Source organism: Odocoileus virginianus, chromosome 7 (genome assembly GCF_023699985.2).
Source record: "Odocoileus virginianus isolate 20LAN1187 ecotype Illinois chromosome 7, Ovbor_1.2, whole genome shotgun sequence".
NCBI lineage: Eukaryota > Metazoa > Chordata > Mammalia > Artiodactyla > Cervidae > Odocoileus > Odocoileus virginianus.
The window spans coordinates 52179621-52205826 of NC_069680.1; the positions used below are offsets into that span (position 1 = coordinate 52179621).

The following is a 26206-nucleotide window of genomic DNA, read 5'->3' on the forward strand; positions in this document are numbered from 1 at the left end:
TGCCTGTGGCTTCCCATCGACCCTACCTTACCTTCTGGGGCTGACTTGTTCCACATGCTCTGTTTTCTCGGTGATGGGTCTTCATACGCTTGGCAAAGCTCCTCTCATGTCAAGTTCTTCTGTTCCATTCATCCAAGCCTCAGAGCACAGTTTCTGGGCTTTGACCAGCTTGGCTTGCTCCCATGTAAACGCCTCACATTCATGTCACTCAGAAGATCCAACACTCTTCCAGATGTTGCATATAGTATTTCTTGGGATGAGGACAGTGTCAGTCTATCAGCAGTGCCTAAGGTGACTTTTGAAATTGGTAAGAAGCCCTCTCCTATTGGCCAGTTTCTTTTTCTTGGGTGGGATAGATTTACCATTTGATTGACTGTCTTTTTCCTTTGCTACTGCCCTCAAGAGCCAATTGGTGTTTTTTGAACGTCTACCAAGATTAGGGTGCAAACAATGAGGAGGTGCCCATGCTACCACATTCATGGAAGAGACTGTTAAGGGAACATGATGATGCTCCCCAAGAACCCAGGCTCAGCCTCAGAATTTTCAGTATGGCTGGTACCTCATTAGAACTGGGAGGTGCTGTGACCTTTGGCTCACCTATCTTATCATATGATCAAACTTCTAGTCCATACATACATGAAAAAGAGTTAAATACTTAAGGCTATAAAAACCTTATGTAAGTTATCATAGATACAAATAAGTTCAGTGAAAGTGAAAGTCATTCAGTTGTGTCTGACTCTTTGCAGCCCCATGAACTTTACAGTCCATGGAATTCTCCAGGCCAGAATACTGGATTGGGTAGCCTTTCCCTTCTCCAGGGGATCTTCCCAACCCAGGGATCAAACCTAGGTTTCCCGAATTGCAGGCAGATTCTTTACCAGCTGAGTCACAAAGTGATAGAGATCAAAGAAAGAAGAGAATTTCCAAATGAAATGAGCAAAGTCTTTCAGGGGAACCTAGAATTTGAACTGAGTTTTTTTTTGTATTGAAGTATACTTGATTTACAATGTTGTATTGGTTTCAGGTAGACAGCAGAGTGATTCAGTTATAAAAATACACATATTCATTCTTTTTCTCATATAGGTTATCTCAGAACATTGAGTCCCCTGTGCTATACAGTAGGTTCTTGTTGATTATATATTCTATATATAATAGTGTGTGTATATGTTAATCCTAAACTCTTGATTTATCCCTCCCCACCATGTTTTCCCTTTGGTAACCATAAGTTGTTTTGGTACCTGTAAGTCTGTTTCTGTTTTGCAGATAAGTACATTTGCATCATTTAAAAAAATAGGTTCCACATTTAAGTAATATCATATGATTTTTGTTGTTCTCTGACTTACTTCACTCAGTATGATAATCTCTGGGTCTATGTATGTTAAACTCTAGGTCTATGCATGTTGTTGCAAAAAATATTATTTCATTCTTTTTTATGGCTAATATTCCACTGTATACATGTACATCTTCTTTATCCATTCCTCAGTTGATGGACATTTAGGTTGCTTCCATGTCTTAGCTGCTGTAAATAGTGCTGCAATGAACATTGGGGTGCATGCATCTTTTCAAATATGATTTCTTCTGGGTGTATGCCCAGGAGTGGGATTGCTGGATCATATGGTAGTTCTATTTTTAGTCTTTTTAGGAACCTCCATATTGTTCTCCATAGTGGCTGTACCAATTTATAAACTGGATCTTAAAGTGATTAGGTTAGAATCTAAGATAGATCACCATACACTGCTTAAAATAATTCAGTTGTAGAACTCAAAAACAATAAAGAAACTATATTTGAGGGCAAGGACCAGGTGGTATTAGCTTTCCTTGAGACTTACCGGTGCACCCAATATAACATCATGAACATATCAAGAATTAGGGGTTGAATGAATTAAATCCAAACAGAAAGGACAGTTTCCTCTAGGATATATGTACAAAGAAGTAGGGAATGAGGTGCTGGAAGGGGCTGTCAGTAGAGTTCTAAGGCTGAATTTCCAAGCTGGATGCACCAAAGGCAGGTATTACAGTTTATCTTCTCAGTGTCTGTTCAGTCTCTTACCTTGAGGTCCAGTAGGGAGAGCATGTGCCATCCTCATCCTTGTAGGGTCAGCCAGTCTGTGGACTTGGCATCTTCTTTGTAAACACTGTCTTGGTAATGGGGGCTCTGGCCTAGGGGCACTCTGTTGGTAACACTTATGTACCACTACCACTCAGACACTCTCACCTCCCTTTTCCCCACACACACAGAAGGCCCTTATCGGTAACCAGCAACCCCCCCTCCCCCACCAAATTGTTATAAGACAGAGTGTTGAGACATAAGCAGGCTAAGGTATTGCTGTTGCTTTTCCAACGATACCCCCTCAGGCTTGTTCTTATAAGGGACCTGAATTGGGTGGATGTAAGCCCTTATGCCTGGAGCAGCTTCTCATCAGTAAAGAATTTCTCCCCAAAGGACGGTCAGGTAGTTTCATAAGAGCACCTCTCTGTATCGCTCAACATGCCTAAAATGCTCTGATAACTTTCCAATGCCTGGATTTTTCAAGAAACTTTTAAAAAGGAAAACAAAACCGTAGCCAGGACCTGGAGTAGAAAAACTGGTTTCTGTTTTCAAAAAAATGAATAAATAAACAACAGCCGTTGAAAAATCTCTACTTAAAAATTCTTAAATTTGCCTCTAAATGCAAGTTGTAATTATTAGAAGTTGGAATTTACACTGTTGAGTGTAAAAACACCCTCAGGCACAAACTAATCAAGTGTGTATGTCATGCTATAAACTACAGCAAGTTCTTTGTTTGACCCAAAAAAGGCTTGCCAAACAGCAGTTTTTTCTTTGTCAAGTTCCTTTATTGTCTCATTTTTGTTTTCTTGCTACTCCCCCCACCCAACCTCCTTTGAACCCCACTGTAGTATTTAAGAAACTGCAGATTCCAGGTTATATTGATAGTTTTCATCAAGCATGAATTTAAATTTGAGAATAGATTAGGTGTCTTAGCCCTTTTTCTTTTTGATAAATAACAAGAGGTTTCTACTTATGATTTTCTGTCCTCGGGGCTTTATCATTAAGATTAAATAACTGTATTCTCAAGCATGCCACTGCACAAACATCTTTTCAATTATGTGAGTAACAGATGCCTTCACAAAGGAACTATTGAAAATTCAGAAAGCATGTTTCCAAAAAAGAAAGGGGGGAAAAAAAAGTATCAGATGACAGAAGAATGTAATTGTTTACCATTAAAATATATCCTTAACTCTTCCACTGAAAACCTCTTGGAACATTTTGTTTTCGTACAAGTTATTACAAAGTTGGATCAAAATGATACATGTTTGGGGAGATAGTTGAACATTTCAGAAGCTCTGAAGCCTGTGGTATCTCACTTACATGAAAGAATTCAGTGCAATGGTTGCTTATCTGCTTTTACATATGGACCCTGCCTGCTTTCATGAGGCGAGGTGATGCACATCATGTTGAAAATACTGTAGTTATATTTGTCTATTATTCTTGAAATAATGTTCATCTGCCCTTGAAACAGATCCATGCAACTTGATTCTGAGTCAGTCATTGTTTTTGAATCGAAAATTGTTACCACCTTTGCTGGGGCATTGTGGAAGCCTGAGTTGCTATTTACCATCCATGCCCTCTGTTGTGAGCACATATTTTAATCCCTGGGATGTAAAGTCAGCCTTTCTTAAATCCGTGTCAGCTCTCTTCAATGTGGTCTTCGTTGGAAAGCTATGGGACTGACTAATGCCAGTCTAGACCCTCTGAGAAGAAGCAAGGAGGCACTGCAGGAGTGACGCTCGAGGAGCAGAGTCTAGCTGGGAGGCCGTGGGACCCTCAGACAGGGTATGAGCTCGGTGCTGCAGGCTGGGGTTCCTGGGAGACGTGCTTCCCGAGTTTCTCTTACCGTCCAACACCAGGTTGTGCCGGTGCATCCACCTTTTGGAGAGTCGTGGCTTGGTTATCCTGGCGTACTGCGTGAGGAGTGGTGGCCGGTGCTCCAGCCGTAGGGTGCTCCCGTGGGACTGCCGTGACCCTCGGTGGAATGGCCACATGTCTGTTCTGTAGGTCTTCTGGCTCTGAGGAAAGGAGGGTGCTCACCCTGACTTTGCCTGAGGAGCTTGGACTTCCCGGAACCCAGGAGTGATCATTTTTATCTTCCCAGTGTGGGTGCTTCTCAGATAATGTCTGAAGATACACAGCTACCTTGCTGAGATGAAGACAGGCCAGAGAGGCAGATCGTAATTGAACTCAAATTTTGGCGCACAATAGCTATATGCTTTTCACTAGTGCTTTAATAGTTATTTCACACTTAACTTCATTTTCCTTCTCAACAAATTGATGATAAGGTATACAAAGTGCCTGGTGTTATTAGGAACTTAATACATGACCCAGCTGCTATTAATACTGTAATGCCTAATCAATAAGTAAGACAACTAGAAGTTTCTTTCCCCACCCTCTGACCTCATCCCCTATGCCCACAGCCCGTGTAACTTCAGTTCAGGGACCTGTCATCCTGGACCTTCCTCTGTCACACTGACCCTCCATGAGAGTCAAGCCACCTACTTGATGGATCCCAACACGTCTTTCCTTCCATTGCTTAGATGGGTTCACGGTCACTCCATGACTATTGGAAGGTATCAGAGTCATCAGTGGGCCTAAGAAACACCCCTCCTGCCACTTCCAGGGGCAAATGGAGACTATTAGTGTCTTCAAAAGGTCTTCTTCATCTTTGGCCTCCCCCTGAGTAAGAAATGAAGCCCCTGGGAAACTAATCATTCTCTTAAGGAAGTGATTTCTCTGAAGACAAGTGGCCATGTTTTGTTGTTAATAATAAGGGGCTGCATACCTTTTTGGTATCTTAGGGTAGAATATAAATGATGCTCTTTATACCTACTTCCTTTGCAAAGAACTCGGGACAGTTTACCCTTGGTAGTTCATGGCTTAAGCTAAGTCTTTTACACAGAACCTATGTAGTGTTCTCCCACCATTTTCTTTCCTCAAGTGGGTCCTGCCATTGACTTGTTCTCCATGGCCTACCTGTCAGTATGGCACCTCCTTCCACGGTTTGCTGTTGAAAGCTTTGAGTTCACGTCTTCATCTGTTGGAAGGTGACACCGAAGTCCTCTTTCTCATCTCTCTTTGTTACTGATACTTAGCTCCTCACACACTGCACACCAATTTTTTTCTGCTCCACTGAAACTCCCACTGTGAAATGGTAGAGATCTTCATCCAGAGCCCACATTTGTCTTAGATGGAGCTTGGCTTATAAAAGGGCAGGAAAGAGCAGCAGAATTGCCATTATACTCAACCAGTGTTGTGTCCCCTGAGGAAACATTCCCACTTCTCCTCACCTTGACATAGCTCATTTGTGTATTAGACTTTAGTTTTGGTACCTAGCTTCCCCCCGCCCCAGCTAATGCTTTTTCTCCATTTTCAGAGTGATGGTCTCCACCTTGAGCTGGAGGTGAACAGTATGTGAGATTAGAACTTACCATATTTCCTGGAACCTTAACAAGTTTGTGTACTTTATCTTTAAAAAAGAAAAATATGAACACATGTAAATCCATGGCTGATTCATGTCAATGTATGGCAAAAACCACTACAATATTGTAAAGTAATTAGCCTCCAACTAACAAAAATAAATGAAAAAAAAAAAAAAAAAGTTAAAAAAAAAAAGAAAGAAAAATATGCCTCGTTTTGGCTCCATATTTGGTGAAAGATTGCTTCCCACACTTCACAGCAAAGTTGTATATTTTCACTTTCTGGCTGAGAAGGGAAATGTCCGGCCAAACCTTAGAATTTATCAGCCCTGGAGTCAACTTGAAGTCAACTCCATTTGGGATCATATCAGGTCTGAAGCCCCAGTGGAACCAATGTATCATTTCTTTTCTACTGACATGGAAAAACGTACTGGTTATAGTTTTTTAGTATAGTAGTAGTAGCATTTGTGTCCTGATACATACACCAACATTTTTCCCTCTGCCCCTAAAATATTCTGCTCCAAGGGCACCGGCAGATCTCTAGGCCTGGAATTTTTGACTGATTTGATAGCAAAAAAGTGCCTATGAAGTAACTAGGCTGAGTCTGAGGTTCAAATGCCACCCTAAAGATTTGCTGCTTCTCCTACTCTTCAGACTGGATCAGTCGCAGACATTATTATAATATCATTTTTCAAAGCTCTGTAAATAGATAGATTCTCATTTCTCCTCTTAAACACTGTTTGCTAAATGTTTTGGCCCCAAAGTTCAGTCATCCCATGCAAGCATTAATCAATACAGGAGACATTAGTGGTCACTCATTCTGATGAGATCTGACATTATTCTTCCTCTGCCTATGAGGAGGGGAGGGGAATGTTGCTTAATAAAGATGAAGGTCTTTGCTTCTTTTGTATGAAATGCAAATGATGAGGACATGTGCAATATACATTTCTTGAATGTGAGGCTGCTGTTTTTTGTTGAGAAAGAGAGGCAAGGCCCTGGAGGATTTCAGAATTTGTAAATATAAAATTATCTGCCTTCGTGTTTTAAAATAATAATAAAAGGGAGAAAGAATTGGCAGGTTGCCAGATTACTTACATTACAGTAATAGATTTGCTGACCCTTGACTTCTGCTGTAGAGAAATGTATTGAATTTTTCATAATATCAGATGAGGCAGATCTAAAACCCTAGTACACTGAGCACCATTATTTAACTTGAGATTTAACAAAGCCGAAATCTTTTCAAACCAGCAATTTCTTGTATGATGATAATTTAGTGGCTCAGATGCTAATAAATCAAGGTTATAATGCCATTGATTTGTTAATTTTAACTTGGGTTGATTGTAAGTCATCTTTATTTAAGGGGAAAAAAAAGGAGAGGAAGGAAAAAAATCTTGCTTTTCACAGCGACTGAATTTAATAAGAATCTCCATGATAGCAAAAGCCTCCCCTACTGTTTCTGCTTTGGGGTGGAAAATGTTGTTCTTGTATTATTCCTAGGGAAAAATAAAATCTCATGCTGCTACAAATCTTATGCCTATGGAAAAATGTTATTTTTTTAATACATAGTGGCTTACCTATTTCAGATCCATTAATGGCATCGTAAATAAGCATTCTGCTAATCTGAAATGTGAAATCTGGGTAACAGTAGAGACCCATTTATCTGCCTAGCTTTCAATCCTCAGACTACATTAGATTGGGGGCAGAGGTGGGGGTGGGGAATCTCTCTGGATTGCCTAATGAATATATTGCTTCTCTTCCCTATTACTTCCACCCATCAAAAACCCAAACCACATTCTTAAGAGTTGCAGCCCATTGAAAATATTTCTCCTGTGTAATGAGTTCTCGGGGCTGAATGCATTTTTGCTTTTATCTGTACAGTTTAGAAGCTGATTAAATCTTCGTTGTGCTACAAATATTTGAGGAATAATCTTCCGCAAGGCACAGTCATGTTGCATGATACTAAATTCTTTATACAATACAATGCTTCCTGAGTTGGGCAGTGTTGACCTTATGTTGGCTACCCTGTTTTTAATGGTATCGCATGTACATTAAATGCTTAAATGTTTAGAAACCTATACTAGCTTTCGTCCTCTTGTGCTGTAAAAACTTCTAATAATCAGGTAATAAGATCATATCCTGTGGAGTAATTGTGTTGTACCATGACAGGGTAACTGAAAAAACATTCAGTGAAAATCGCACCAAACGGAAATCACTGTATGAACAGCGATTGTTTGTGTGCTAGATGAGAGACCATGAGCTGTTCTTCAGGGTTTAGCTGGTCATATTTCTACTTGTTTCCTTTTAGCTGCTGCCTTTCTTGTTTTATTTTGGGAGCTTTTATTCCCTGAGCCACTATAATTATCTTTCAGTGATTTAGAAAGGAAAAAAGGAAAAAAAAACTCTCAATTGACCTTTATACACACACATACACACACACACACACACACACACTCCCTCTGGAAGCCTTGAACAAGCAGCGTTTGTGTTTGGATTCAGTTTTACCTTAGTCATGCCTCTTTCCAGATACAAGAAACATTTAATTCCAGATTTCCTGCTTCTGGCTTCAGGCCTTTGACCAGCAAAGTGAAATGTATTTTTTATTGCTGCCGTCCAGCCAGCTGCTGAGTTGAGTGAAGGGAAGAAAAAAAAGAAAGGGAAAAGAAATGAAATAGAAATGTTGCCCTGCCTCTTCAACTTGCAACGCTGTATAAGGAAATTAAAATCTCCTTAGCACCCATCTAGAAAGCTGGGACTCTCAGGACCTGTGGGAGTGTGGTGACTCTTAGAGGAACGGCCACGTCTGTTATTATTCTGTCGGTCTCTGCTTCCTCTCCTCTCCTTCCCCACCCTCAGGTAATGCTGAAGGGAGCCCTTCATGGTGTCACCATCTCAATTACAGAGTGGAGTTGTGGGGGAGAGGGTGGTACCAACAAACAATAACCACTGAAATACCCAGGCTTCAGTGCTTCTTGGGTTCCCATGGCAACCAAACAAAAGTAAAACAAACCTATCTGTCCTAACAATAAAAATATGTTTTCATTAAAGTCAATTTAACATATTCTTCCTAATTTAAAATATTCAATGCATTTTGCTCCTGGACAAAAATCTCCAACCTGCCGCTGTTGAAGGGAATGAAGTCCCTGGCAGAACTATGCAGATAAAAGCAATTAGGGGAATGTTGGGGACTTCACAGATGAGACGGAATACATTCAAGTATGAACAGGATTGCTTTTTTCTCTTTCTGCTTAGTTATGCTTTTTATTATATAAACATTAACTGTAATATTACAGTGGGAAGCAGGTATTTGGCAGCCACATATTATTTTAGTAAGTCTACATAGAGAGAACAGTTTCCAGTTTTAGCAGCTGTAACATGTTTAAACTCAGTTTGTAATGGGATCTGAAGATAACTATTCCCCATGGGCTGTGTTGATCTTCATGGCTGGCCCACTGCCAGCTGCAGGGCTCGAAACTATTATTCACGCCTTTTTGCACATACCTTGTCCGAGCATGCTCAGTAAATGAATTTTTTGTCTACTATGCTGTAAATTGGGATTTGACTTTCCCATAATTTACTGGGTATTTTATTAAAGAGTGAAATATTACGATCACAGATATCCCCACGTTTGTACTCACAAACCTGAACAGTTGTATATGTTTAAGTAGTTGAGATCCAAATTGCATAGTTAGAAACCAATATCAGAATAGCTAACAAATATTCAAACCAAAGAAGGTTTTGCCTGGGAGTCTTAGTTTAAAAATAATTAGGGTTCCCCATATTTGAACAGATTTATGTTGTTTATAAGCCAAGTACATTTTCTTCATTGAGTCAACTTGTCTTATTTAAAACAAATTATGTTTGCTGTATTAAAGTTCATATTTTTAAGGCTGAGTCTTGTATTAATCCCACAGTGAGTCATTAATCATACCAAATGCATTATAAAAACTTTAATCATTGAAGTTGAAACTGAGATTGTAATGCAATCCATCCCTTTTAATTACATCAGCTATTTTTCCCTTTCAGATCAAGCGCTATGTCGCAAAGGGAAAACAGATTAAAACTAGAGCTGTTTGATGTTTCTCTTTTTAGAGCAATTTTATGTACTTTGTTTTAAAAGTTATATAATTAAAATGCTTGAATTTTTCAGCCCTCTGATTTTTGTGGCTTGAATGTCTGTCCGCCTTCCTTCTCTCGGGGGCCCTCTTTAACTTGGCACCCCAAAACAGAGCTCCTGGTCCTGGAGTCCCCTTCCCACCTCGGGGCTCTGGCTAAGACAGCTGCCTCTCCACTATGCTGTGTTCGCCTCGCGTAACCTCTTTATCTTAAATGTCTGGTCTATATTTTGACATGAATGAAAACAAACTTTGGAGACAGACAGAACTAGGTTTAAATCCCACATCTAACAGATAGGGTAACTCAGGCCAATTATTTCATCTTTTTTGGGCCTTAGTTGCCTCATCTATTGAAAAAGGAATAACAACAACAACAGTAATACTAATGCTCCATAGGGACATGTCCACATTGTGGATATTACATGAAATAACCTATATAATGTATCTGGGCCATTACCTCGCAGAATGTAAACCTCAGGGGCTTTGACGATTACTGTTTTGTTCACTGCTGTATCTTGGTTTCTAGACACTGCCTGACACATAGTCAGTACTCAGTAAAGAGCTGTTGACAGAATGGTAATGAATGGCAGCTATTGTTATAGTTGCTGTTATTGTGATGTTGCTATTAGAATTTGGCCAGGTTCCATGGACAGTGATAATGATGTGAATTTTGGATGTGTCCACTGGTATCCTCCTTGTACAGATGCGCAAGATGAGAAAGAGGTCTCTTAAACAAGTATGTAAGTTACCAGGTGCTGGTTTTGACCGGAAAAGATGAAGGCACTTGATAAATTGCTTGTACTGAGAAGAAACGTACACCCCCACAGCATCGACAACGCTACTGGCATTGCCAGCCCTGGCTGATCCTCTCTTCTGATGCCCTTTCAGGTTAATCCTGCCATATGAAAGGTTTATTAAAGGAGAGGAAGATAAGCCCCTGCCTCCAATCAAACCTCGGAAACAGGAGAACAATTCACAGGAAAACGAGAATAAGACAAAAGTATCAGGAGCCAAACGCATCAAACATGAAATCTCTAAGAGCAAGAAAGAAAAAGAGAATGCCCCAAAGCCCCAGGATGCCTCAGAGGTGAGTTGAGCTCATCCACAGAAGTCTCTCCCTCTGGGTCTCCCGGAGCCTTGCACTCAGAGCCTCATCCCTGCCCAAGACAATGCCAGGCCGTGAACCCCAACCATCTGAACGTCACAGGTCCCCCAGGAGTGGGCCTTCTGGGGCAGTGTGAGTGTTGAATGGGATAGGCCAAGAGTAGGGTCTGGAAGGAAGCAAAAAAGGAAGCAAAACGGTGTAGAAAGCTCAGTGCAGAGGCCGACTTCGAGACAGAAGTCAGAGCTTCAGCTCTGAAAGCCAAGGGTCTCTGATGTGAAAAATGTGCCCTTTCACAGCCAGTCTGTCTGAGGAGTGGGTGTGACTTTAAAACACTCACCCGTGGGATCTGCCGTGTCTCTGCAGAACTGTTTGGGAAACTTCAGAGGCTTGTTTGCCTCTTGTAACTGACCTCTGTGCAACAGCCTTGGGTTGAGACCAATTTAGAAACATGTTAAGTACATATTATTTATAGGGGAATTTTGAAGTGGTTCCTCTGAAACCACGATTATCTCTCTTGTTAACAGGTAGTTTCTGAACCTTTTAAAATAAGTCCCAGCTACCCACAGCCCCCAGCAGCCCTTGGTAGAAGCCATTACTGTCAGTGTCCAGCCAGTCATGGGGGCTGATCTGGGCTCTGTTTCAACATGAATAATAAAAAAACTCTGCTGCCCATTAAAAAAAAACCAAAAAACTTAGCAGCCACATTTGGAGACAGCATGTTCTAAGATTCAACCCCTGAGGGAATTTTGGTGCTGATATTAAACACCCCCTGAAAATCAGGTTTATAATGAACACATAAGAGACTCCCTAATTAAACATTGGCTTAAAACACACAACACACACCCCGGTCTCCTAAATAGAAATTAACTTACCCAACTTACTCCTGTGTAAGAAGATATTAACACCAAGAAGAGAAATTTGTTTTTTTCTTTCATAATTATTTTAAACTCTAATAATTTAAAGGGGGGGGGGATGAGGCAGAGGTTTCTAAACATCTGCAAGTTTGCAATATAAATGGCCAAAAGCAAGGAAATTCCAAGTTAAGACTTACATTCCATTCTTCCTTGATCTTGTTGGCCTGCTGATTTATTGCAGAGCTTGGGTTCAGTGCGTTCTGTTAGATACCATAGGCACAGCACTGCCGAAGCTCAAGAGGACAAACTGAGGACCCAGAGGCCAGTTGGCCTTTGAAGGGCTCCACTCTGGCATGAAGATTTGTGAGTTGAGGGAAGAATCCTCAGCCATGCCCTGAGCCCATCAGCTGGGGAAAGACCATTGTCAAGAGTCAAGCCTGATGCCCTGTGGGCCACAGAAACCCTGAAAGCCTTAAGACCCCCTGTTTCCTATAGGCCCCAACAGGTTGCCTCAGGAACTATGAGTATCTAAGTGACCAAGGTCATTATGATCAGGTTACCTAACTACCTGGAATCCTACACCCTCTCCAAGGTTGACCCAAAGGTAAGAATTGCACCTCTCACCTCCTACACAGACTCATATTATGGAGCAAAAGTATATTTCTTTTCATCGACTGTGTTTTGGAGTTTGAATTTTACTGTTTTTACTGTCATTGTTTTTAATTTTTGATGTTTTCAATGTGAAGCAGTGAACTCAGTGGAATAAAAAGCACTTCTAGTCAAACCCACTATCTTCAAGTAATCGGATTACAAGCTTTGTGGGGGAAGGTACCATACCAAGGCAAATCATAAAATGCCATCCTAGAAAAAGGGTCCTTAACTTTTTTTCTGCCTAGCTTTCAAAGACCTTCTATACCAAAAACTAGAACTTCATGCAACTCAAGGCCTAGGTCACACAAATACCAGTGGGACTGAGAATCCCCCACAGCCCCATAAGAATCTCATTTAACTCCAATTTGCCTCTTCCCCTTACTATTCTCATTTTTCTGTATTTTCATGTAATATATAAGCTCCAGAGACCAATGATGATTGTTAATGTAGAACAAATAATGATATTTTTACTGGAAAAGGCAGCTATTAGTACAAACACCAAAAAGGAAACGAGGATAAGCATCCTTAGAAAACAGGGATACCTTGAAGTGGATTTAAGGAGAAATCTCTATAAAATGGGTATGCTTCCTTAAAACTTTTGTTCCTATGCATCCCTCCACCAGCATCCTCAGTCTTGCCCAAAAATACTAAAGTGGTGGACACTTCTTTCCTTAACAACAAAGAAGAAAAACATTCATGAATAAGATGGAGGGAGAGAAAAAAAACCAGCTTGATACAACTGTTTTGTGACTGTTCTCCACCCAGACATGTCAGGGCAGAATGATGGAAGTTTTGAAAGAACTTGCCAGCCAGCTGGGTCCCAGATGGAAAGTTAAGATGACCTTCTAAGGTCAAAGTTTGCAGAGCTACATAATGCAATGAATGAGTTGAACTGTGCCCACAACTTCTGTCAACAGGGACACATAAAGAGCATCCATCCCATTGATTACAATGTATTTCAATGGACAGAAAAGCTGTATTTGTGGTGGCATTCACTGCTTGAATTCTGACAACTTCATTTTCAGCTGTAATGGAAATGCAATTTGCTGCAGCCTAGAAGGCCTTGGAGTCCTTCTGTCCCTCAGGTAGACACTAGGCTGATTTTGCATCTGCATAATTTTTCAGTATTTTAGCCTTACCTATATGTCATCTGGTTCTGGGTATAAAATAAACACTTAAGCATCACTAATTTTATGCACCATAAAATTGAACATGTTAGGATGATACTTGCTCTCCTAAAGAAAAACAAGCGATTATAGTTAAGTTTGTCGCTTGTTGTTGACATGGGGTTGGATTTTGAAAGATGCTTAAAAAAAAATCTTTCTCCAAAGTGTCATAAAGCACAACATGTAATTTAAAACCCATTTGGATAATTGACTGATTTGACAAGAAGACAACCTCAGAATTAAACTGTATATTAGAATCAAGAAGGAGTGATATGATTGTACACCAGCAGCATGTAACACTGTGCTGTTTTGATAGGTATCTCTTAAGGGACTGAAGTGAATATGCATATTTCTCCTAATGCTTTCTGTAATTTAGATTTCTTTGTTTAGAGCCATGATTGGGGAGTAATAAAGCTTTACAGAAACTCGATGAGCTGACTGACAAGCCTGTTTTCAGAAAACTGCTGTGTGTAATATTTTATTTCATAGCATAAAGTGTCAATGCATGTGGCTTCCTTCTGACCATCTTTTGCAATATCTTACCAGGTTTCATCAGAGCAAGAGAAGGAACAAGAGACTGTAAACCAGAAAAGCATCACTGAGCCTCTCCCAATAGCAGACACAAAGAAAAAATTGGAAGGGTACCAGGATTTTGCAGCAAGGCCCTTGGTGTCCCAAGCAGACCCAGAAAAGGACAATGAAACAGATCAAGGTGCCAACAGTGAGAAGGTGGCAGAGGAGACAGGAGAGAAGGGGCCTGCCCCTCCACTGGCGAGTGCCCCTCTGGCCCCTGAAAGGGATCCGGCCCTGATTCCCGGGACTGGCAAACAGTCCCTTACCTCTCCCAGCACTCTCGTGGACTCAAAAGAACCCAAGCCCTGCTGTTTTACAGAGAGCCCTGAAAATGAGCTCCAAGAAGCATCCTTCCCTGGCTTCACCACGCAGCCCCCACTGGCAAACCAGAGTGAGGTGGAGGATGACAAGCTCCCTGCGATGGCAGATTACATTGCCAACTGCACCGTGAAGGTGGACCAGCTGGGCAGTGACGACATCCACAATGCACTCAAGCAGACCCCAAAGGTCCTTGTGGTCCAGTCGTTTGACATGTTCAAAGACAAAGACTTGACTGGGCCCATGAATGAGAACCATGGACTTAATTACACCCCGCTGCTTTACTCAAGGGGGAACCCAGGCATCATGTCCCCGCTGGCCAAGAAAAAACTTTTGTCCCAGGTCAGCGGAGCCAGCCTCTCCACCAGTTACCCCTATGGCTCCCCGCCCCCTTTGATCAGCAAAAAGAAACTGATTGCAAGGGATGACCGGTGCTCGAGTTTGTCCCAGGCCCATCATGGCCAAAGCACTGACCACATGGCAGTCAACCGGCCGTCGGTGATCCAGCACGTCCAGAGTTTCAGAAGCAAGCCCTCGGAGGAGAGGAAGGGCATCAGTGACATTTTTAAGCATGACAAACTAAGTCGATCGGAGCCCCACCGCTGCAGCTTCTCCAAGCATCACCTTAGCCCCTTGGCCGACTCCTATGTCCTAAAGCAAGAAATACAGGAGGGCAAGGAGAAACTGTTGGAGAAAAGGGCGCTTCCCCACTCGCACATGCCTAGCTTCCTGGCCGATTTCTACTCGTCTCCTCACCTCCACAGCCTCTATAGGCACACGGAACACCATCTGCACAGTGAACAGACATCCAAGCACCCCTGCAGGGACATGTACAGGGAAACGGAAAACAGTTCTTTTCCTTCCCACAAACACCAAGAGAAGCTCCACGTGAATTACCTGGCGTCTCTGCATCTGCAAGACAAAAAGTCGGCTGCGGCGGAAGCCCCCACAGACGACCAGCCGACGGATCTGAGCCTTCCCAAGAACCCCCACAAACCCACCGGCAAGGCCCTGGGCCTGGCGCACTCAGCGCCTGGACCCCAGGAGAGCAAGAGCACCTCCCAGTTCCAGGTCATAAATAGCCAGAGTCGAGACTGTCACCCCAAGGCCTGTCGGGTATCGCCTATGACCATGTCGGCCCCTAAAAAATACCCTGAATCGCTTTCCAGGTCGGGAAAGCCTCACCCTGTGAGACTGGAGAATTTCAGGAAGATGGACAGCATGGTCCACCCCATCCTCCACCGGAAAATGAGCCCTCAGCACATTGGCGCAGCGCGGCCCATCAAGCGCAGCCTGGAGGATTTGGACCTTGTAATCGCGGGGAAAAAGGCCCGGGCCGTGTCTCCTCTGGACCCCGCCAAGGAGGTCTCTGGGAAGGAGAAGGCCTCGGAGCAGGAGAGCGAAGGTGGCAAGGCCGCGCACAGTGGGCACTCTGGGGGCGCCTCGGAAAGCCACAAGCTGCCCCTCTCCTCCCCCATCTTCCCAGGTCTGTATTCTGGGAGCCTGTGTAGCTCGGGCCTTAACTCCAGGCTCCCGGCTGGGTACTCTCATTCTCTGCAGTACTTGAAAAACCAGGCTGTGCTCTCTCCACTCATGCAGCCCCTTGCTTTCCACTCGCTGGTGATGCAAAGAGGAATTTTTACATCACCGACAAATTCTCAGCAGCTATACAGACACCTGGCTGCAGCCACGCCCGTAGGAAGTTCATATGGGGACCTTTTGCACAACAGCATTTACCCTTTAGCTGCTATAAATCCTCAAGCCGCCTTCCCATCTTCTCAGCTGTCATCCGTACACCCCAGTACCAAACTGTAAGCCTGGCCCTGCCCAGCATCCCAAGTGTCGACGTGGTTAACAGCGCTTCACTCCTGCACCTGGGGTGATGGCTTGGAGAATTAGAAGTCAGTATTTCTTCTAATCTGGGGGTGAGATCAGTCCTGGCCTAAGGGGCCCGGAGGGGAGGTGAACATACCTGGTATTTCTGGGATGATTCCAACCTTGGCTGGTCAATCTTGAGCCCCTTCCAACGCAGAGGCCCTCGCACCCTAGATGGGTCACTTAGCCCGGGGGTCTTGTGAAGGGATTAACATGTATCCAGAAGAACTCAGTGGACTCAATCTGAGTTCTGATGGTCAGAAAACAATCTGGGCAAAAAAGGGTAGACATTTCAGAGGACGGGGCAAGGAAGACTGGCAAACATGCCAAGGGATGCCCCCTCTTCATAGAACTCTCCAAGGTTCAATCAATGCAATGTATAGTGAAGCTTCAATAGATCTTTCATTTTGACACTATTAAACAATCCAGAGAAATAAACACTGTTAAATTGACTGTATATATTTGCTTCTTAAAACTACCCATATCACTGTTTGCTCACCTAATTTATATACAGGTAGTCCTATTTTTCTCCCGGTTTCTTGTCCTTTTTTTTTTTTTTCCTGTTTTTAATTAAACAGTATCGCTTTTATTTGCAGGTCTTTTATTTTGTTTTAAAGACTGACTGTCCCAGTTGTTGATGTGTGTTTGTAATTTTTCCACATCTTATTTTGAGCAGCTTTGGGTGGTAATGTTATTGTTTACAAATTGAAGCAACTGATTCTAGTGGAACAAATGAAAAAAGAAACAGTTGAGCATACAGCCGTGCAAAGAGCGTTCCTTTGCAAATCTGCAACTTAAGGATTTTGTTCCTCATAAATGTCTTAGTTGAAAGAGCTTATACACTGCTTGCTTACCCTGCCAAATGCTCTGCTTTGAAGTATTGGGTTATGTGAAAACATTGAGCATTGTACTTACCTTATCTAGGCTGTGAAACTGTCCTACATACCAGAGGAATCATAAAAACAAAAACCTCACTGGCAGCAAGCTGCTGAATAACAAGAGTCTAGAGGACATATTTGTGGGCTGCACAGATATTTTAGGAATTTCAGAAATTAGAACAGAAGCCAAAATGATTTACATTGGTGTTGGCAAAGATCCCTTTAAACAGTCTGGGAAAGGGGGTTGGGAAGAGGATGGAGCTTGACTATCCAGAAGAAAGTGAGCAGCGGGAGGCCCAGGTGCCAGATACCTGCCCTGGGCCACAGTCTTTCCAGTAATAGGTTGTCACATTGCCTCATCAGGTTGGTTTCTTGCTATTCCCAAGAAGAACCTCACAGGCCACATCTTTGGGGGTAACTGGCATCCTGGATTACTCATTTCACAAGCAAGCCATCTTCCTTGGGTTAATGGGGTGTGAGATTTGTATGTATGCACACAGCGTTTTGTGCCATGTTGTTAACCACCTGGCAATACAGTCCACTGAATGATTTCCTTTATTGTTGGAAAGAAATGGTTAAGCTGTTCACGCAGTCAAAAGATGTAAAGAATGTATATTGTCATTCTTGCCACTTTATCCTATAGGCTGACAAGATGTAACATCAAGGTGGATGCATTTTTCTAAGTGTGTTAAAAGTCTATCGACACAGAGTGGACTTTCCTTCCAGGTCGCAAGCCCCGCTAAGACTGCTTTGATGAACTCCCCAGCCAACACTCCCCTGCCCCAAAACGACTGGTAGACATTAGAACCATAGTTATCCAAGTCTTTTACCTCTGAGATATTTAATTCTATGAAAATTGATGATAATTTTCAACTTCTAAATAGGTAACTCGATTACAAAATAATCAAAACTGGTAAACAATGAAACTGTGGCTCTTAAACCAAGCCATGCATGCCGTGCATTTGTATTGAAATGTCTCTATGATACGAAGCCAAATATTCAATGTAACATACTTAATATCCAAAGGTGGAAACAAAAGAATGTAGAGATCTAGTGTTAAGAGTTCCATTTGCTTCAATTAATTATTTACCTTCCTGTGGAATAATATATACATATATATATATATTTAATAGAACCATAGATAGACTAGTAGAATTTAGATTATAAATGTGTGAATGCAGATTATCCTGCTATTGCACAAGATAGAGTGGGGGAAAAAAAATCTCAATTGCAGCTGGCAAAATGCTGGCTAGAACATATATAAGAAAGTTGCACTAGACTGAGTGGTCACAGAATCAGAGGCCATGGAAGAAGGGGGAAACTCCAGTGTTTCTGCAGCTGACATGGACTGGATCCTACATGGTGTCTATGAGCTTGTTTCTCAAAACCGGGGCATGTGGCCCCGGTGGAGCTCACCTATCTGTTCTGAAGAGGGGGCATTTGTTTTCCCCACTGCAATGATTTCAGTCTGGTTTCATCATGTTGGAATTTGATCACACCGTTTTCAAACAATGTTAACATAGTCCAGCTTTTGTTTTTCTCATCTCTTCCGAGAGGAGACTCACTGTTTCTGTCTGAGGAAGCTCATACCCTCGGCAAAACATCAGGACAAGTACAGAGACATGAGGGTATACATTCCCAACAGAAGCAGTGTGTTATTTGTTTTAAAACTCTGAACAGAGATCTTGGAAATCTTTCAAAAAGACCATTGAATTCTTCATTGGCTGAGAACTACATTTTAAAAAGTCTTAAATAGGGCTTTGTTTGCATTGTTTGAGTTCAAGGGGCCTTATTATTGAATGGCATTGCACAAGCCTTTCTTTGTGCAATCAAACCATTGTTATTGGTAGTTCTGTAAAGGAAACTGTGGAATCTAATTGGCAGCGGAGTCATAAATCTATTTACTAAGTGTGGCTTCCAAGAAATGTTGCAATTCAAAATGCACTAAGACCCTGATTTACTGGAGATTTGGAGATTCTAAATAATATTTTTTAAAAACCTTTCCGTGCAACTTCTGGTTTAGCTTTTGGCAACTCAACATTAAAGAAAAAAACAGCCCAACCAAGTTTCAGAATTAAGTATTCTCCTAGTAAGTGATTGGAACTTGTAATATTTGCCACAGGACTGACTTATTTATTTACTAGCTAGAGGCTCTTAAGTTCACTTGTTTATCAGGGCATATACAGAAGGGTTTGTTAAAACTCGACATTGACTTTACAACTTTCTGACCTGGTGCATGAATTCTCAAGTACTGTATTTCACTGTGTTGGTGTGTCTGATGGAAATTTCAAGGTGATCCCACAAAAATATTTTATGTAGTGTGCCTTCAAAGAGAACTTTTATTTCTCTTCACTTGTTGTCCCACAAAGTCACATTTGGTGGTGGTCAGCCAAGTCCCATCTGGTCTAGTTTTACTCTTGTCCCAATTTTAAAGAAAAATGGGAACAAGTCTGCCCTGGTGAGACCCACACCATTGCAATGATTATCTTGAGCACTTAAATTCCAGTGTTGGCTGTTGGTGTATTTGATATTCTGCTTGTCTCCCCATGGTTGAAATATGTCTGAAGAATAGCAGCATAATCTCTTGGCTGTTTATACTTTTTTAAACTTTCCTGTGTTGTAAATATTGTATACTTTTGGTGATTCCAGCTATGTAACCTCTATGCTCTGTAAGGTGATTATTTGTATATAGCAACATGGCCCAGTGATATTATATAGTTTCCCAATGGAGAGGTTATTGAGTAACCTTTGCATTAGTTTAAACACTACCAGAAAAATGCTGAGCCAACTATAAACACTCAATTTTGTATGTTTTCCAAATTGTACTTATTACTGCTTTTGATACTGTATTACGTGCCAATAGTTTCCCAATCACATAGCAGGCAAGAGATATTTTGTACTTTTTGATCCACTGTAATATTTAATAAAAAATGTTACTATCTGTTTCCTTTTGTGTGTAATCTGTCACTTCCTCCTGAGGCGCCCTGTGGCCTCTGCCAGAGTACTTTCCTTCAGGCTGTCTTCAAATAGAATAATAACAATGATGTCTGTTTGTTGAGAACCTACTGGGTGCCAAATTGGCATATAATATCTTTACCCTTCACACCCTCATGTAAATATGGTTCTGCCCATTTTACTGATACAAAGACTGAAGCTTAGACTGCTAAATTAACTTTCCCAAGATCATCTGGCTAACAAATTGGCAGAGCTGGGACATGAACCCAGGGCTCTTAAATCGACAGCTTCTTCTATAATATACCACGCTCTTCTCCTGGCAGGTAACAAAAGTGACTACTTACTTACTTGGTCAACAAAAATTGATTCCTGTCTCAACTGCCAGGCATATTTGTTAGGAGCTGGGATTACAATTTTGAGTAGAAGATAAAATATACCATCTCTGGAGCTTATAAGACTAATGGGAAAGAGAGTTAATCGAATAGTCACCCACATAAATATAAAACCTCAAGCTGACCTAGTCACAAGGGAGAGGAGTGTGATTACTAAACTGATACATGAAGGATGAGTGTGAGTTGAGATGAGAGGGAATTAGGAGAAGAGTTCTCCAAGCACAAGGTACCACATGTACAAAGGCCCAAAGACAGGAACAAATTAAACTTATTATAGGAGCATAAAAGCCTGTGTGGCAGGAGCATAATAATAAGGAGTGAAGTTGAGGTGAGGTTAGAAAGTATAGCAGGGGTCACCCAGATAGATCCTAGGAGACCAGATTGAGCATTTGGTCTTTATACTGAACAAGAAGTTTACGTGGAGAGAGGATACATTCAGATTTGTCTTTTTCAATGCCACTCTCTGGTACTGTGTGAACACAGAGCAATCTAAATCCAAGATGGTGGTCATTTCAGTTGTGTTGGTAGAATGGGGGAAGGTTGGATACGTTTCAGAGGTACTTGGAAGGAGGGAAGGACAGCCTTGATGATGGATTAACTGGAACAACTGATGGACATTTGGGGTTGAAAAACCAGGAAAATGGCATTTTTCTGGTGTCTAGTGATGATGGACAAAGACTTCTCTTCTCTCACCCTGAGTCCTCTCCAGCCAAGCTTTCCCCTGGTTTTGCCCAGCTTATTATTAGTTGAAGTGCCACATTGGAAAAGTAGCATGCTGTGCGCTCCCTTCTTAATGGGTCCCAGGGGACAGGGTGGACAGACTTTGGTGACTGTCTTCGTTTACAACCTGTACCATCTGGTCAGGGTGGACTTCGAACAGATAGGATAGACTAAACTGCTAACAATCATGCTATCACAACTCTAGGAGAAAAGCCAAGAATACATTTTGATAAAAGACCTAGGACCCTTTCTTTTATCATGGTTGACTCCCTGGAGGATCCTGCCCACCCCTCTCACACCAGCAGGACTTACAGCAACATGTGAGGGCCCTTATCCCTTCAATAACCCAAACATGCCAAACATAAAATGAAGCCTCAGCCCCATGGTCTCCTCACCCTCATTCCGATTCATCTATATTTCACCATACTATATGAATTGTTAGGAGTATATCAAAAGAATGTTCTTCCATCTATGACACATTCAGCAATTAAAGCTCAGATACTTGAATCATAAAACAGGAAACCTCATGATAGGTTATCTATTTTTACCAGGCCTGGCTAATACTGTTGGGAAGGAGGGTGCTTTTGCTAAAGATGTCACTCATGGTGAAAAAGCAATAAAACTGCCCAATGATTTTTTCTAGGAAAATGGCCAAAGTTGACAAATGTTTTAGGGCTGATAGTGACCAGGAAATAGGTCATTATTTACATCAACAAGTACATCAGTGGCAGGAGGTTGGAGTGGGGTGAGAGGTGGCCTCTGGCCAGAAATAATGCAAAAAAAAAAAGTATAGCTTTCAAGGTTGACTTAGAGAGTAAATAACACCAACTTGGGTCCACTAATAGAGAATTCCTGAATTTTGGAATCTCCAGCTATTCCTGATATGACATTCCAAAGCATTTGTTTAACCTGCTTAAACAAACAAACAATTTTAATCATTATAGCCATAACCATAGGCATTCCCAACCTTGTAAAAGCAAGGTTATCTGCTCCCTGAGGGATCCACACAAGAATAACTACTACTTTATTATTGTTGAAACTTTCTCTGGAATATAGCTGTCCTATGGTACTTCTTAGGATGGCAGAAATATTCTATAACTCAGAGCTTTCCAATACTATAGCTACTAGCCAAAATGGTTGAAGTCTTTTCATGTGCCCAGTGTGACAGAGGAACTGATTCTATAATGCTACTTTATATTCACTTAAAAATTTAAATAGCCACATGTGGCTAGTAGATACTATAACAGCACAGCACTAGAAGGTACAATTGGCCAGTGGGCACGCATTAATGCAAACACAATTAGAGATGGGATAAAATCTGCAAATAAATCTTAACATAGACACTAAAGCAGGCAACACTATCTCTTATGGGCAAAACTTTGTTAATCCATTGAGGGGGTGACTATAGATTTAACACTATTTTTCACTCAGGATACACACATCACAAGCATCTAAGTACTTACTAAATGAACAAACAAATCATTGGGAGAGTATGTACCAATAAAATAAACAACCTAGAAGAAATGGACAAATTCTTAGGAAGGTTCAACACCAAGAAAGAACTAGAAAATGGGAACAGACCAATCACGAGTACCAAAATTGGAGCAGTGATTATGGAGGGGAGACAGGATGGCAGACCAATAGATAGTAGAGGCCATCTTATCCCACAAAAACACTGAAAATACATCTACCAGTGCAATGATTCACACAAAACATCTACTGAACTTCAACAGAGGATCTCAGACTTTGGAAAGAACAAGAAAACCTCCATGTAACCTGGTGCAACAAATAAAACAAGAGAAAGAAGGAATCAGGACAGGGCTTGTGCAGCAGGGAGGGAGCTGTGAAGGAGGAAAGGTTCCCCGGGAAGTCTGCTGTTTGGTGGGGAGATCAGTTTGGACAGAGAGGAGCTTCAAGCCCAGGAGGAGAGTGCAGCAAGCAGTCTGCAGAAGGCAAAACTGGACAACTGCCACAAAAGGCGGGCACTGCCCTGCGCTCCCCAGGCTGTGCTCTCTAGTCCACTGGAGGTTGCCACTTTGGCCCTACCAAACAGCCTATAGGCTCCAGTGTTGAAATGCCTCAGGCCAACCAGCCAACATGATAGAAACACAGCCACACCCATCAGCAAACAGGGTGCCTAAAACCACACTGAGAAAAGGAAACATATACCCATTTGAAGGCAGAGTCCCAAAGAATAGCAAGGAGAGATAAGAAAACCTTCCTCAGTGATCAATGCAAAGAAATAGAGGAAAACAATAGAATGGGAAAGACTAAAGATCTCTTCAAGAAAATTAGAGATACCAAGGGAACATTTCATGCAAAGATGGGTTCAATAAAGGACAGAAATGGTATGGAACTAACAGAATCAGAAGATATTAAGAAGAGGTAACAAGAATACACAGAAGAACTATACAAGAAAGATCTTCACGACCCAGATGATCACAATGATATGATCACTCAACTAGAGCCAGACATCCTGGAATGCGAAGTCAAGAGGGCCTCAGGAAGCATCACTACAAACAAAGCTAGTGGAGGTGATGGAATTCCAGGTGAGCTGTTTCAAATCCTAAAAGATGATGGCTTGAAAGTGCTGCACTCAATATGCCAGAAAATTTGGAAAACTCAGCAGTTGCCACAGGACTGGAAAAAGTCAGTTTTCATTCCAATCCCAAAGAAAGGCAATGCCAAAGAATGCTCAAACTACCGTGCAATTGTACTCATCTCACATGCTAGCAAAGTAATGTTCAAAATTCTCCAAGCCAGGCTTCAGTGGTATGTGAACCATGGACTTACAGATGTTCAATCTGGATTTAGAAAAGGCAGAGGAACCAGAGATCAAATTGCCAACATCTGTTGGATCATCAAAAAAGCAAGAGAGTTCCAGAAAAGTATCTATTTCTGCTTTATTGACTATGCCAAAGCCTTTGACTGTGTGGATCACAATAAACTGTGGAAAATTCTGAAAGAGATGGGAATACCAGACCATGTGACCTGCCTCTTGAGAAACCTGTATGCAGGTCAGGAAGCAACAGTTAGAACTGGACATGGAACAACAGACTGGTTTGAAATTGGGAAAGGAGTACGCCAAGGCTGTATACTGTCACCCTGCTTATTTAACTCATATGCAAAGTACGCTATAAGAAACACTGGGCTGGATGAAGCACAAGCTACAATCAAGATTGCTGGGAGAAATATAAACAACCTCAAATATGCAGATGACACTACCCTTATGGCGGAAAATGAAAAACTAAACAGCTTCTTGATGAAAGTGAAAGAGGAGAGTTAAAAAGTTGGCATAAAGCTCAACATTCAGAAAACTAAAATCATGGCATCCGGTCCTATCACTTCATGGCAAATAGATGGGGAAAGAGTGGAAACAGTGTCGGACTTTATTTTGGGGGCTCTAAAATCACTGCCGATAGTGATTGCAGCCATGAAATGGAAAGATGCTTGCTCCTTGGAAGGAAAGTTATGACCAACCTAGAGAGCATATTAAAAAGCAGAGACATTACTTTGCCAACAAAGGTCCGTCTAGTCAAGGCTATGGTTTTTCCAGTGGTCATGTATGGATGTGAGAGTTGGACTATGAAGAAAGCTGAGCGCCGAAGAATTGATGCTTTTGAACTGTGCTGTGGAGAAGACTCTTGAGAGTCCTTTAGACTGTAAGGAGATCCAACCAGTCCATCCTAAAGGAAATAAGTCCTGAATATTCATTGGAAGGACTGATGCTGAAGCTGAAGCTCCAATACTTTGGCCACCTGACGCAAATAACCGACTCATTGGAAAAGACCATGATGCTGGGAAAGATTGAAGGTGGGAGAAGAAGGGGATGACAGAGGATGAGATGATTGGATGGCATCACCAACTCAATGGACAGTAGTTTAAGGAAGCTCCAGGAGTTGGTGGTGGACAGTGAGGCCTGGAGTGCTGCAGTCCATGAGGTTGCAAATGGTTGGATACGACCAGAGACTGAACTGAACTGAAAGCCACACTGAGCTCACAGACACCTATAAACACACTGCTTGCCACAGGGACAAGACCCAGCTCCACCCACCAGTGGGAAGGTACCAGTGCCACTTCCCAGGAAGTCTGTACCAGTCTCAGGGTCAATATGATCCAGCCAAGGGCATACACCAGAAGCAAGAGGAGTTATTACAATCCTCTAGTCTGCAGAAAGGAGACGACAGACACAGAAATTTACACAAAGTTAGATGGTGGTGAAATATATTCCAGATGAAGAATAAGAGAAAAGCCCACAGGAGCAACTAAGTGAAGTGGAACCTACCTGAAAAAGAATTGAGAGTCATGATAATAAAGATGATCCAGGATATCAGAAAAAGAATGAAGGTACAGGGATTTTCCTGGTGATCCAATGGTTAAGAATCCCCCCTCCAATGCAGAAGGCGCCAGTCTGATTCCTGATTGGAGAACCCACATCCCACATGACACAGGGCATCTAAGCCCAAGCCCCACAACTACTGAGCAGCTGCAGCTCCTGGGACAGCAAACTCTGGAACCTGGGTACCACAACTAGATAGAAGTCCATGCATCGCAACCAAGAGCCCACAGGCCTCAACAAAGATCCTGAATGCTGCAAATAAGACTCAATGGAGCCAAAAATAAATAAATAAAAGAGTAAAAGAAGAAAGGAAAGAAACTGAATCCTGGGTTTCCAGTCAAGATAGTGGAGTAGAAGGACGTACGTTCACCTCCTCCTGCAAGAGCACCAAAATTGCAACTAGCTGTTGAACAACCAATGACAGCAGGATGCTGGAACCCACCATTAAAGGCTATCCCAAGTCCAAAGACAAAGAAGAAGCCACAGCAAGATGTTAAGAGGGGCACAATCATGATAAAATCAAATCCCACACCTGCCAGGTGGGTGACCCTCAGACTGGGAGAACAATAATACCAAAGAAGTTCTCACATTGCTGTGAAGGTTCTGAACCCCATGTCAGGCTTCCCAGCCTGGGGATCCAACAAAGGGGCTGGGAATCCCCAGGAATATGGCTTTGAGGGCCAGCAGGATTTGATTATACAACTTCCAGAGGACTAGGGGAAACAGAGACTCCAGTCTTGGAGGGCACAAACAAAATTCTGTGCACACCAAGACCCAGAGGAGAGGAGCAGTGACC

At 42.0% G+C, this 26206-nt stretch overlaps 1 protein-coding gene and 1 long non-coding RNA gene across 7 annotated transcripts in view; one reads left to right on the forward strand and one right to left on the reverse strand.

The window, feature by feature from the left end:
• The window catches only part of ARID5B (AT-rich interaction domain 5B), a 188961-nt gene extending 169010 nt beyond the window's left edge, over positions 1-19951 (forward strand). For all 3 annotated transcript variants that reach the window (XM_070470711.1, XM_020897782.2, XM_020897784.2), the window contains 2 exons: positions 10473-10671; positions 13907-19951. In XM_070470711.1, coding sequence (XP_070326812.1) covers positions 10473-10671; positions 13907-16066 — 2359 coding nt within the window. In that variant the 3' untranslated portion in view covers positions 16067-19951. The remainder of the gene's footprint in view (positions 1-10472; positions 10672-13906) is intronic.
• LOC110139748 (uncharacterized) lies at positions 2820-12045 on the reverse strand. 4 transcript variants are annotated; one of them, XR_011488765.1, is made up of 4 exons: positions 11741-12045; positions 7975-8093; positions 5030-5254; positions 2820-4199 (listed from the first exon to the last, which is right to left on the reverse strand). It is a non-coding gene; the product is annotated as an uncharacterized lncRNA (long non-coding RNA). The 4 variants fall into 4 exon arrangements; XR_011488764.1 differs by having other exon boundaries at positions 5030-8093; XR_011488767.1 differs by lacking the exon at positions 11741-12045 and adding an exon at positions 10042-10477 and having other exon boundaries at positions 5030-8090.
• Positions 19952-26206: the final 6255 nt, after the last annotated feature.